Source organism: Ascaphus truei, chromosome 6 (genome assembly GCF_040206685.1).
Source record: "Ascaphus truei isolate aAscTru1 chromosome 6, aAscTru1.hap1, whole genome shotgun sequence".
Classification (NCBI taxonomy): Eukaryota; Metazoa; Chordata; class Amphibia; order Anura; family Ascaphidae; genus Ascaphus; species Ascaphus truei.
Genome location: NC_134488.1, coordinates 121,452,138 through 121,464,228, shown reverse-complemented (window position 1 = coordinate 121,464,228; position 12,091 = coordinate 121,452,138). Strand labels below are relative to the sequence as shown.

Sequence of the window (12,091 nt, the reverse complement as noted above, 5' to 3'; positions counted from 1 at the left end):
ATCAGACTCCAAAAGACTATTCATGGTCCCAAGGCTCAACAAAGTATCCAGACGTTCCTCCTTCTCCTTCCGTGCACCCCAAAACTGGAACAACCTACCAGAGACTCTCATATCCACCACCAGCTTAAGTTCTTTCAAATCTAAGGCTGTCTCACACTTTAACCTGGTCTGTAACTGTTTCATACGCTCATAATATATATTTTCTTTAACTGTGCACGCAATGTCTTGTATATAATGTATACCTTGTTCATTTATGTAACTGTACTTGTAACCATGTATTTGTTTTACTCTGTGCCCAGGACATACTTGAAAACGAGAGGTAACTCTCAATGTATTACTTCCTGGTAAAATATTTTATAAATAAATAAATAATATTGGCAGGATTTTATAAAGTTTGGTCCAGATGTACTAAGCGGTGCTACCTTCCAGCTAAATCACTTCAACGAGCAATAAGATGCCCCGTGTATTAGCACCACTTAGAAATGATTGCCTTGTATTGCTACAGTGAATCAGGACTGAAGTATTACTTAGCGGGCGTTATTCATTAAGCTGCAATAGGGCTCAGAGCCGCCAACAGGGGGAAGAGCTGGGGCAGTCGTCCCCGGCCCGGAGGCTGCGCGGGACCTGGGCGGCTGGAGTTGGACCCGACCTCTGGCCTGGGTTGGCATCTACGTGTCTGGTTGCCAGGCCCCAGATCCCCCCCCCCCCCCTGCAGCAGACCTCTCTCTGATGCTGTTACAGCCTCCCATGTAGCCCCCGCCCCCACACAAGAAGTTTGGCGGCTGCACTGTGCGGCTCCGAATGTGCGCGCGCGTGATGAGTGGATGTGAAGTTCAGGAGGAGGGGAGGTGATGTGATGTGCAGGGGGGAGGTGATGTGATGTGCAGGGGGAGGTGATGTGATGTGCAGGGGGGTGATGTGTGTATAATGTGCAGGGGGGAGTAATGTGTGTATGGGGGTGATGGGGGAGTAATGCAGGGGGGTGATGTGTGTGTGATGTGCAGGAGAGGTGATGTGTGTGTGATGTGCAGGGGGTGATGTATGTGTGTGTGTGTGTGTGTGTATGTGGATGTGCAGGGGGGATGTGTGTGATATGCAGGGGAGATATGTATATGTGGAGGGGGGAGATGTGTGCGATGTGCAGGGGGGTGATGTGTGTGAAGTGCAGGGGGGTGATGTGTGTGAAGTGCAGGGGGGTGATGTGTGTGATGTGCAGGGGGGTGATGTGTGTGATGTGCAGGGGGTGATGTGTGGATGTGCAGGGTGGGGATGTGTGTGATGTGGAGGAGGGGGTATTATGTGTGTGATGTGGAGGGGGAGTGTTATGTGTATGGGAGAGAGGTGGGGGCAAAAGGAAGAGAGTTGGAGGCATGGGAGGGAAGAGAGAGGCGGGTGGGAGAGATGTAGTGAAGAGAGAGGTGGGTGGGAGAGATATAGGGTGGGAGGGTCTCGCAAGGCCACGACACTGGGATGGGGGAGTGGGAGAGAGAGGTGGGTGCGAGAGGGGAGTGTGAGATAGAGGGGAAGCCTCACAAGGCCATCGACACAGGGGGTGGGTTGCTTGTGGAGGGGACTGCCCAGGGGAAACTGTAGTCCTTGGCCCCAAGAAAGCTGTCTGTGGTCCTGTAAGGCTGATCAGGGGGTATCGCACAGAAGCCCCCATTGTCTTTTATTGGAGTTTCCATACCATAGTTTCCGTACCATAGTGCGCCGATCGGCACTATCGCATCTTAATGAATAACCTCTATTGACTATGTTTTCCAGTTATGTTATGGATGTCCTATTTTTAGGGCCTTAAAGCAACATAATCAATATAGGAAGTTATCATGCAGAACATCTCATTACAGATGTGTTTATATAGCAGACATGGAGGAACAACACTCAGTATTATATTACAATACTATGTAGAATATAGCATTGTAATATAATACTGAGTGGTTTTCTACCTGTTGTTGGTAATGTATGTTACTTGTTTTTTCATGGAAGACATTGGCTATAATGCTTATGGTATCACTTTTACTGGGAGTGCACAGATAACGTACAAAGGGCAAAAACTGGTATTTAGTATCTAGCTCTGACAAGAATGGTATCTGCTGATGGATATATGGTTCATGCTGTAACTTTCTCACTATCCCCTCTCCCAGGCCTCCTACATATCTTCTGTCTTAGATTTTTACATTTCTGTTAGACTCTTAAATTCAACAATTTTTAATAAACACAGTTTAGATCTAGTTCACACTGTATATACGGAATAAGAGCTATATTATAATACTTACTTTCTTCCGGTTTCGGTGCTGTTGTTGGTTGCCCCTTATGTATGATCCATTCTCCTAAAAGCAAGAAACACAGAAATAATTTGTCTTTGTATAAAATCGCTGATCGAGCTGACAAGGTAAAACGTTAGATATAAATAGCTCCAAGGTACATAACACCCAACCATTTAATTACATTAAGAACCCTCATACACAACACGAGGTAATGCAATGCAAGATGGGACACGGGGGGTATTTATAAACGTCTCTCAGCTGCAAATTGGGGCCACAATTACAGTAGTGTAAACACAGGGAACCAGGTTTCTTATCTGCTTTGGGATATTTTTGCTTTGATAAATCTGCTTCTGTTTTTCCCCAGGTTTAGAAGCTAAGGATTCTGACTAAATAAATAAGAGAAATGTGTAAGAAAATGAATAAATGAAATAAGATGAGTGCCATGCTGTTTTATACTTAACAGGTATTTCATACGTACTCACCACTTGGCTTCTTAATATTTCCACCAGGTAACGTTTCAATGACTATTATTTCTGAAACATCAGGGAATATGTTAACATGTTAGAACTGATTGATTCATTTCCTATGCCGCACCTTGTTATCCTCTATCCCCTTACTCACTAACATATCGCTGCCACAAAGGACGATGATACAGACATTCCCTTTCTACTCTCTGTCTTATACATCTTCCACTGATCAAGCACGAGGTCTCAACAATATTTATTTAAAGCAGCAGAACACCGTGCGCTACGGCCCATCTTTTCCCCTCTTTCTTTGTTATAGGATAGAAGCCGGGGGTCGCCGGAGCTGAACACCATTCATTTCAGCTCCAGAGACTCACTGTTCCCAGAGATACTTACCTCCGTAGGTGCTGCCGGTATCGCTGAGGAGTTTAACGGTCCTGGTCACGCTGGCCAATAGGAAGCCGCGCCGGAAACATTATGGCTTCCTAATGGCCCATGTGACGCGCACCTTTAAACGCCGCCATTATATTCGGCACACAGTTTCTCTGCTGCATAGATACCTGCACTGCTACAGAGGTAAGTGTTTATGGTTGCGGGGGCCCCCGGAGCTGATATTAAAGGGGTTTAGCTCCCCTAATACATCATCCATTTATTGCCCGGTCTGTTCATCCATCCCCTCTCCCAGGCCTCCTGCATATCTTCTGTCTTAGATTTTTACTTCTCTGTTAAAACTCTTAAAATTCAACAAACTTTAAAAAAAGCACACAGTTTAGATCTAGTTCACACAGTATATACGGAATAAGACATATACTATAATACTTACTTTCTTTCGGTTGCAATGGTTGCCCCATTTGTATGATCCATTTTCCTAAAAGCAAGAAACCCAGTAATAATTTGTCTTATATAAAACCGCTGATCGAGATGACAAGGTTCAGTGTCATGAAGGATATGTCTAATTGTTGATGTTATTAAATACTTGCTATGCTATAACAACATATGGTAATGTATCACATCATATAACTATGGGATTTACATAGGATTTAGTGGGAATGCTTAAGCAGTTAAAAAAAAAACATTTAATTGTTCATCATGTCCACATGGCCAATGGCCAATGGCCAATAGCGTTGGTTGCAAGTAATGAGGAATTCTGCATTATACATAGATGCGCAAACTCATTAATGTTAGAAACTGGATTGATTTTCCACTACACGTTTCTCAACATCTCTCCTCCCAGGACATTCTTCCACATATTCACTCATCTCAAAGGACCATGTGCAATTTTGACTTACCATTTATCCATGAACCCAGAGCTCTAGGACCTAATAAAAAAAAGGATTAGACTCATAAAATGACATTTTTAAAATTCCAACTCAAAGTCATACTCTTAAAATGGTGCCAACAAAATTTGTATAGAAATAAAATGGTAGAAATTAAAACAGAGTTATTGGAAAAGAAAATGAATACGGTAGAAAGTCAGATAATTTACCATTGATGCAAGGTGCCACAGACCCATAGCCAATGCGCTCAGAGTAGCCAATGCTCAGAAGTCCAAACGCTACTGTAAGGTGCTGCATCTTGTGGATGCTGAAGCCACCACCATAGCTATATTCTCCCCAAGAGTACTCTGATCCAGGGAATACCTTCCACTTAATTTCTCCTGGAGCTTTTCCATCAAAAGTGATTCCTGGTGCCGCCAAAGTCTTGGTTAAAATAATAGCCAGATTGGTTTCAAACTTGGCTTGTCCAGTAAGTTCATAAGTGAAACAAAATTGTTCAATGTCAGGTACGTTGGTAAGGAAAGGGTCAAAGGATTTATCTTTGAATGTCCCACCAGTGCCATAAAACAAGACCTGAATCTTGTCACTTGCATGGATGGATAGAGGTGATGTTTGTTTAATTTCAATCTGGATCACTTCTCCAGCTTTCACATTTTTGGTTCTTTTTTCTGTCCCAGATTGGTGATCAATACGTGTGTTTTGGGAAGCCACAACAAATACAACATCAGACTTAGGCTGGAAGGACAAGGGCGGCACAAAGAATGTGGTTCCCCAGCTGTCAACAGGTAAGAGCTGTTCATAGACGTGGTCACATTCTCCATTCTTTTTAGAGCAGGTGTGCCCACTCAGGACTGCTACAGGATGTCGAGAAATCACCTTAGTGCCTGAAAGGTCATCTGGGCTCTGAAACTGGACAGCTTGGAATGGTTCCAGGGTCAGTGTTAGCTTGCTACCCTTTGGGTAAACCTTTCCTTGGAAATTTACAGCTCCTTTTAGGTAGACATCAACAGTTGTGCTCTTATCGTATGTGACCACAGAGAACTCTTTGTATGTGGACTCAGGTCCCCACGGAGGGGTAATTATATAATACTGAACTCCCAACTGATGCACTGGGTAAAGTAAACTTGTATCAGCACTGGCATATTTATAGTTACGCGAAACCACTGCAATGTCAGCATCAGCTTTAATCACCACGGAATGCGGAAATTTGCCAGTCCCGTGCATCTCTACAGGTTCTGTAATAGGAATTGTCACTGTTTCCCCTTTCCCAACCTTTAGGTGTTTCTTAAAGTTAGATTTGTTAATGGTGACAGAGACCGAGGTGGATGGTGAGGAGCCGGTAACCAGAAGCTCCAGTTGAGGAGTCTCCTTGGGGTTGTGATTCTGCATAAACACTGTGATAAACTCTTTGCCCATGGGAGTCACTGCTCCAGGCCCTGAAAAAGAATACAGTCAGCATGAGAATTTCATCATTCTCTGTTAAGTAAAACGTTAGATATAAATAGCTCCAAGGTACATAACACCAACCATTTAATTACATTAAGAACCCTCATACACAACACGAGGTTATGCAATGCAAGATGAGACAAGGGGGTTATTTATAAAAGTCTCTCGGCTGCAAATTGGGGCCACAACTACAGTAGTGCAAACACAGGGAACCAGGTTTCTTATCTGCTTTGGGATTTTCTTTGCTTTGATAAATCTGCTTCTGTTTTTCCCCAGTTTTAGAAGCTAAGGATTCTGACTCAATAAATAAGAGAAATGTGTAAGAAAATGGATAAATGAAATAAGATGAGTGCCATGCTGTTTTATACTTAACAGGTATTTCATACGTACTCACCACTTGGCTTCTTATTTTTTCCACCAGGTAACGTTGTTTCAGTGATTATTATTTCTGAAACATGAAGGAATATGTTAAAATGGTAGAACTGATGGACTCTTATTTCATATGCCTTGTTATCTGCTATCCCCTTGCTCACTATCACATTGCTATATTGTTCTGCTGATTTAGATCACAGGTGGGTACAGTTGTATACACACTAACTTTCCACAGAGCAAAAGCAAAAACATCTATGTGTTGGTACTGAACATGATGACTTCATTGTGAGCTATTGCTGGTGTTCCCCACAGTTTGCCTTGGTTATGGGGAATATTAGTGGGGCTACAACACAGTTCCACAGCTGAAGGGAAAATACAAGAAAATGCTAAATGTGCCATTAATGACTGGCAATTAAGGCTGTTATAGAAAAGATATGTATCAATTGTCATTTATCACATGTGAAAGGCGTAGCATGTCCTGCTTATTGGCAGGCTTTTATAAAGTTTGGTCCAGATGTACTAAGCGGTGCTACCTTCCAGCTAAATCACTTCAACGAGCAATAAGATGCCCCGTGTATTAGCACCACTTAGAAATGATTGCCTTGTATTGCTACAGTGAACCAGGAATGAAGTATTACTTAGCGGGCGTTATTCATTAAGCTGCAATAGGGCTCAGAGCCGCCAACAGGGGGAAGAGCTGGGACAGTCGTCCCCGGCCCGGAGGCTGCGGGGGACCTGGGCGGCTGGAGTTGGACCCGACCTCTGGCCTGGGTTGGCATCTACGTGTCCAGTTGCCAGGCCCCAGATTCCCCCCCCCCCCCCCTGCAGCAGGCCTCTCTCTGATGCTGTTACAGCCTCCCATGTAGCCCCCGCCCCCACACGGGAAGTTTGGCGGCTGCACTGCACGGCTCCGAATGTGCGCGCGCGTGATGAGTGGATGTGATGTTCAGGAGGAGGGGAGGTGATGTGATGTGCAGGGGGGAGGTGATGTGGTGTGCAGGGGGGGGGAGGTGATGTGGTGTGCAGGGGGGGGGAGGTGATGTGGTGTGCAGGGGGGTGATGTGGTGTGCAGGGGGGGAGGTGATGTGATGTGCAGGGGGGTGATGTGGTGTGCAGGGGGGGAGGTGATGTGATGTGCAGGGGGGGAGGTGATGTGTAGGGGGGAGGTGATGTGCAGGGGGGAGGTGATGTGATGTGCAGGGGGGAGGTGATGTGATGTGCAGGGGGGAGGTAATGTGATGTGCAGGGGGGAGGTGATGTGCAGGGGGGAGGTGATATGATGTGCAGGTGTGATGTGATGTGCAGGGGGGAGGTGATGTACAGGGGGGAGGTGATGTGATGTGCAGGGGGGAGGTGATGTGCAGGGGGGAGGTGATGTGCAGGGGGGATGTGATGTGCAGAGGGGAGGTGATGTGATGTGCAGCGGTGATGTGATGTGCAGGGGGGAGGTGATGTGATGTGCAGGGGGGAGGTGATGTGCAGGGGGGAGGTGATGTGATGTGCAGGGGGGATGTGATGTGCAGGGGGGAGGTGATGTAGTGCAGTGGCAGGGGATGTGATGTTATGGGGAGGTGATGTGATGTGCAGGAGGGGATGTGGTTTGCAGGGGATGGGATGCGATGTGCTGGGTGGGGGGGGGTTTTGATGTGCAGGGTCGGGGGTGTGAAGGGGGGTTGGTGATGTGCAGGTGAGGGGGGGATGTGCAGGGGGGATGTGATGTGAAGAGGAGTTGATGTGATGTGCTGGGGATGTGATGTGCTGGGTGGGAGGGATTGTGATGTACAGGGTAGGGGGGAGGTGATGTGCAGGGGGGAGGTGATGTGATGTGCAGGGGGGAGGTGATGTGCAGGGGGGAGGTGATGTGATGTGCAGGGGGGAGGTGATGTGTAGGGGGGAGGTGATGTGCAGGGGGGAGGTGATGTGATGTGCAGGGGGGAGGTGATGTGATGTGCAGGGGGGAGGTGATGTGATGTGCAGGGGGGATGTGATGTGCAGGGTGGAGGTGATGTGCAGGGGGAGGTGATGTGATGTGCAGGGGGGAGGTGATGTGATGTGCAGGGGGGATGTGATGTGCAGGGGGGAGGTGATGTAGTGCAGTGGCAGGGGATGTGATGTTATGGGGAGGTGATGTGATGTGCAGGAGGGGATGTGGTTTGCAGGGGATGGGATGTGATGTGCTGGGTGGGAGGGGTTTTGATGTGCAGGGTCGGGGGGTGTGAAGGGGGGTTGGTGATGTGCAGGTGAGGGGGGGATGTGCAGGGGGGATGTGTGTGATGTGCAGGGGGGATGTGATGTGAAGAGGAGTTGATGTGATGTGCTGGGGATGTGATGTGCTGGGTGGGAGGGATTGTGATGTACAGGGTAGGGGGGATGTGATGGGGAGAAGTGATGTGAAGGGGAGGGGGTGATGTGTGTGATGTGCAGGGGAGAGGTGTGTGATATACAGGGGTGGGACGGGATGTGATGTGCAGGGGGTGATGTATGTGTGATGTGCAGGGGGTGATGTATGTGTGATGTGCAGGGGGGAGTAATGTGTGTGATGTGCAGGGGGATTTATATGTGTGTGATGTGTGTGATTTGCAGGGTACGCGATACAGATATTTCAAACATACTCACCACTTGGCTTCTTATTTTTTCCACCAGGTAACGTTGTTTCAATGACAATTATTTCTGAAACATGAAGGAATATGTTAAAATGGTAGAACTGATGGACTCTTATTTCATATGCCATGTTATCTGCTATCCCCTTGCTCACTATCACATTGCTATATTGTTCTGCTGATTTAGATCACAGGTGGGTACAGTTGTATACACACTAACTTTCCACAGAGCAACAGCAAAAACATCTGTGTGTTGGTACTGAACATGATGACTTCATTGTGAGCTATTGCTAGTGTTCCCCACAGTTTGCCTTGGTTATGGGGTATATTAGTGGGGCTACATCAGAGTTTCAACAACACATGGGAAAAGACAAGAAAATGCTAAATGTGCCATTAATGACTGGCAATTAAGGCTGTTGTAGGTAAAATATTAATCAGTTGTCATTTATGACATGTGAAAGGCGTAGCATTTCCTGCTTATCCTGCTTATTTTCGAAAACTGGATTTCCCAAAACAAACTGTTTTTAAACACTGACAAGACTGTAACAATGGTATTTGGGACCAAGACTAAATTTGTAAAGCTTCCAGTGACTGAGCTCCTGATTAGAACCAACGCTAACACCACCCTAACACCTGTCCCTAGTTTTAAATACCTGGGCTTATGGTTTGACTTCCACTTAACATTCGGGATGCACATTGATACCCTGACAACCAAGACCTATGCCAAACTAGGGGTACTTTACAGGAACAAATCCTACCTAAGTCTCCTGGTCAGAAAGCGTATTGCACAGCAGATGCTAATGCCAATTATTGACTATGGAGACATAGTATATGGCTCGGCTCCTCAAACCCACCTTAGCAAACTTGACACCCTCTACAATTCAATTTGTCATTTTGTTCTCCAATGCAACTACAACACACATCACTGCGAAATGCTCAAAGAAATAGATTGGTCATCACTAGAGTCTAGGCGCAAAGTTCACCTTTCCTGTCTCACCCTCAAATACTTTCTGGGCAAGCTACCCAGCTACCTGAACAAGCTCCTCACCCCTACCACATGCAGCACCTATCACCTGAGATCAGACTCCAAAAGACTATTCATGGTCCCAAGGCTCAACAAAGTATCCGGACGTTCCTCCTTCTCCTTCCGTGCACCCCAAAACTGGAACAACCTACCAGAGACTCTCACATCCACCACCAGCTTAAGTTCTTTCAAATCTAAGGCTGTTTCACACTTTAACCTGGTCTGTAACTGTTTCATACGCTCATAATATATATTTTCTTTAACTGTGCACGCAATGTCTTTTATATAATGTATACCTTGTTCATTTATGTAACTGTACTTGTAACCATGTACTATTTGTTTTACTCTGTGCCCAGGACATACTTGAAAACGAGAGGTAACTCTCAATGTATTACTTCCTGGTAAAATATTTTATAAATAAATAAATAATATTGGCAGGATTTTATAAAGTTTGTGTGTGAAGTGCAGGGGGGTGATGTGTGTGAAGTGCAGGGGGGTGATGTGTGTGATGTTCAGGGGGGTGATTTGTGTGATGTGCAGGGGGTGATGTGTGGATGTGCAGGGTGGGGATGTGTGTGATGTGGAGGAGGGGGTATTATGTGTGTGATGTGGAGGGGAAGTGTTATGTGTATGGGAGAGAGGTGGGGGCAAAAGGAAGAGAGTTGGAGGCATGGGAGGGAAGAGAGAGGTGGGTGGGAGAGATATAGTGAAGAGAGAGGTGGGTGGGAGAGATATAGGGTGGGAGGGTCTCGCAAGGCCCCAACACTGGGATGGGGGAGTGGGAGAGAGAGGTGGGTGCGAGAGGGGAGAGATGGGGATGTGAGATAGAGGGGAAGCCTCACAAGGCCATCGACACAGGGGGTGGGTTGGTTGTGGAGGGGGGCCCAGGGGAAACTGTAGTCCTTGGCCCCAGGAAAGCTGTCTGTGGTCCTGTAAGGCTGATCAGGGGGTATCGCACAGAAGCCCCCATTGTCTTTTATTGGAGTTTCCATACCATAGTTTCCTTACCATAGTGCGCCGATCGGCACTATCGCATCTTAATGAATAACCTCTATTGACTATGTTTCCAGTTATGTCCTATTTTTAGGGCCTTAAAGCAACATAATCAATATAGGAAGTTATCATGCAGAACATCTCATTACAGATGTGTTTATATAGCAGACGTGGTAGAACAACACTCAGTATTATATTACAATGCTATGTAGAATATAGCATTGTAATATAATACTGAGTGGTTTTCTACCTGTTGTTGGTACTGTATGTTACTTGTTTTTTCATGGAAGACATTGGCTATAATGCTTATGGTATCACTTTTACTGGGAGTGCACAGATAACGTACATAGGGCAAAAACTGGTATTTAGTATCTAACTCTGACAAGAATGGTATCTGCTGATGGATATATGGTTCATGCTCTAACTTTCTCACCATCCCCTCTCCCAGGCCTCCTACATATCTTCTGTCTTAGATTTTTACATTTCTGTTAAACTCTTAAAATTCAACAATTTTTAATAAACACGGTTTAGATCTAGTTCACACAGTATATACGGAATAAGAGCTATATTATAATACTTACTTTCATTCGGTTTCGGTGCAGTTGTTGGTTGCCCCTTATGTATGATCCATTCTCCTAAAAGCAAGAAACACAGAAATGATTTGTCTTTGTATAAAATCGCTGATCGAGGTGACAAGGTAAAACGTTAGATATAAATAGCTCCAAGGTACATAACACCCAACCATTTAATTACATTAAGAACCCTCATACACAACACGAGGTTATGCAATGCAAGATGGGACACGGGGGGGTATTTATAAACGTCTCTCAGCTGCAAATTGGGGCCACAATTACAGTAGTGTAAACACAGGGAACCAGGTTTCTAATCTGCTTTGGGATATTTTTGCTTTGATAAATCTGCTTCTGTTTTTCCCCAGGTTTAGAAGCTAAGGATTCTGACTAAATAAATAAGAGAAATGTGTAAGAAAATGAATAAATGAAATAAGATGAGTGCCATGCTGTTTTATACTTAACAGGTATTTCATACGTACTCACCACTTGGCTTCTTAACATTTCCACCAGGTAACGTTTCAATGACTATTATTTCTGAAACATCAGGGAATATGTTAAAATGTTAGAACTGATTGATTCATTTCCTATGCCGCACCTTGTTATCCTCTATCCCCTTACTCACTAACATATCGCTGCCACAAAGGACGATGATACAGACATTCCCTTTCTACTCTCTGTCTTATACATCTTCCACTGATCAAGCACGAGGTCTCAACAATATAAATTTAAAGCAGCAAAACACCGTGCGCTACGGCCCATCTTTTCCCCTCTTTCTTTGTTATAGGATAGAAGCCGGGGGTCGCCGGAGCTGAACACCATTCATTTCAGCTCCAGAGACTCACTGTTCCCAGAGATACTTACCTCCGTAGGTGCCGCAGGTATCTCTGAGGAGTTTAACGGTCCTGGTCACGCTGGCCAATAGGAAGCCGCGCCGGAAACATTATGGCTTCCTAATGGCCCATGTGACGCGCACCTTTAAACGCCGCCATTATATTCGGCACACAGTTTCTCTGCTGCATAGATACCTGCATTGCTGCAGAGGTAAGTGTTTAATATTAAAGGGGTTTAGCTCCCCT

General features: G+C 45.5%; 2 protein-coding genes across 2 annotated transcripts in view; both read right to left on the bottom strand.

Annotated features, from left to right (window-relative positions):
* The window catches only part of LOC142498145 (uncharacterized), an 86,608-nt gene that overhangs the window by 14,018 nt on the left and 60,499 nt on the right, over window positions 1-12,091 (bottom strand). Inside the window, exons 19-20 of the mRNA XM_075606652.1 lie at window positions 11,499-11,549; window positions 2,277-2,330 (exon numbers count right to left, since the gene is read on the bottom strand). Of these exons, the coding sequence (XP_075462767.1) occupies window positions 2,277-2,330; window positions 11,499-11,549 (105 nt within the window). The remainder of the gene's footprint in view (window positions 1-2,276; window positions 2,331-11,498; window positions 11,550-12,091) is intronic.
* Window positions 2,736-8,557, bottom strand: LOC142496628 (IgGFc-binding protein-like). Its single transcript, XM_075603289.1, has 7 exons — window positions 8,443-8,557; window positions 6,093-6,188; window positions 5,849-5,902; window positions 4,218-5,444; window positions 4,021-4,050; window positions 3,555-3,599; window positions 2,736-2,800 (listed from the first exon to the last, which is right to left on the bottom strand). Exons 1-7 carry the CDS (start codon window positions 8,555-8,557, stop codon window positions 2,736-2,738), a joined length of 1,632 nt encoding a protein of 543 aa, XP_075459404.1.

Coding starts and splice junctions, on each gene's coding strand:
- LOC142496628 (XM_075603289.1), bottom strand. CDS start 8,557: ATGGCATATGAAATAAGAGTCCATCAGTTCTACCATTTTAACATATTC. Junction 5,903..6,092: donor CAATGAAGTCATCATGTTCA/GTACCAACACAT, acceptor TTCATGTTTCAG/AAATAATAATCACTGAAACA. Junction 3,600..4,020: donor TCTGGGTTCATGGATAAATG/GTAAGTCAAAAT, acceptor TCTTGCTTTTAG/GAAAATGGATCATACAAATG.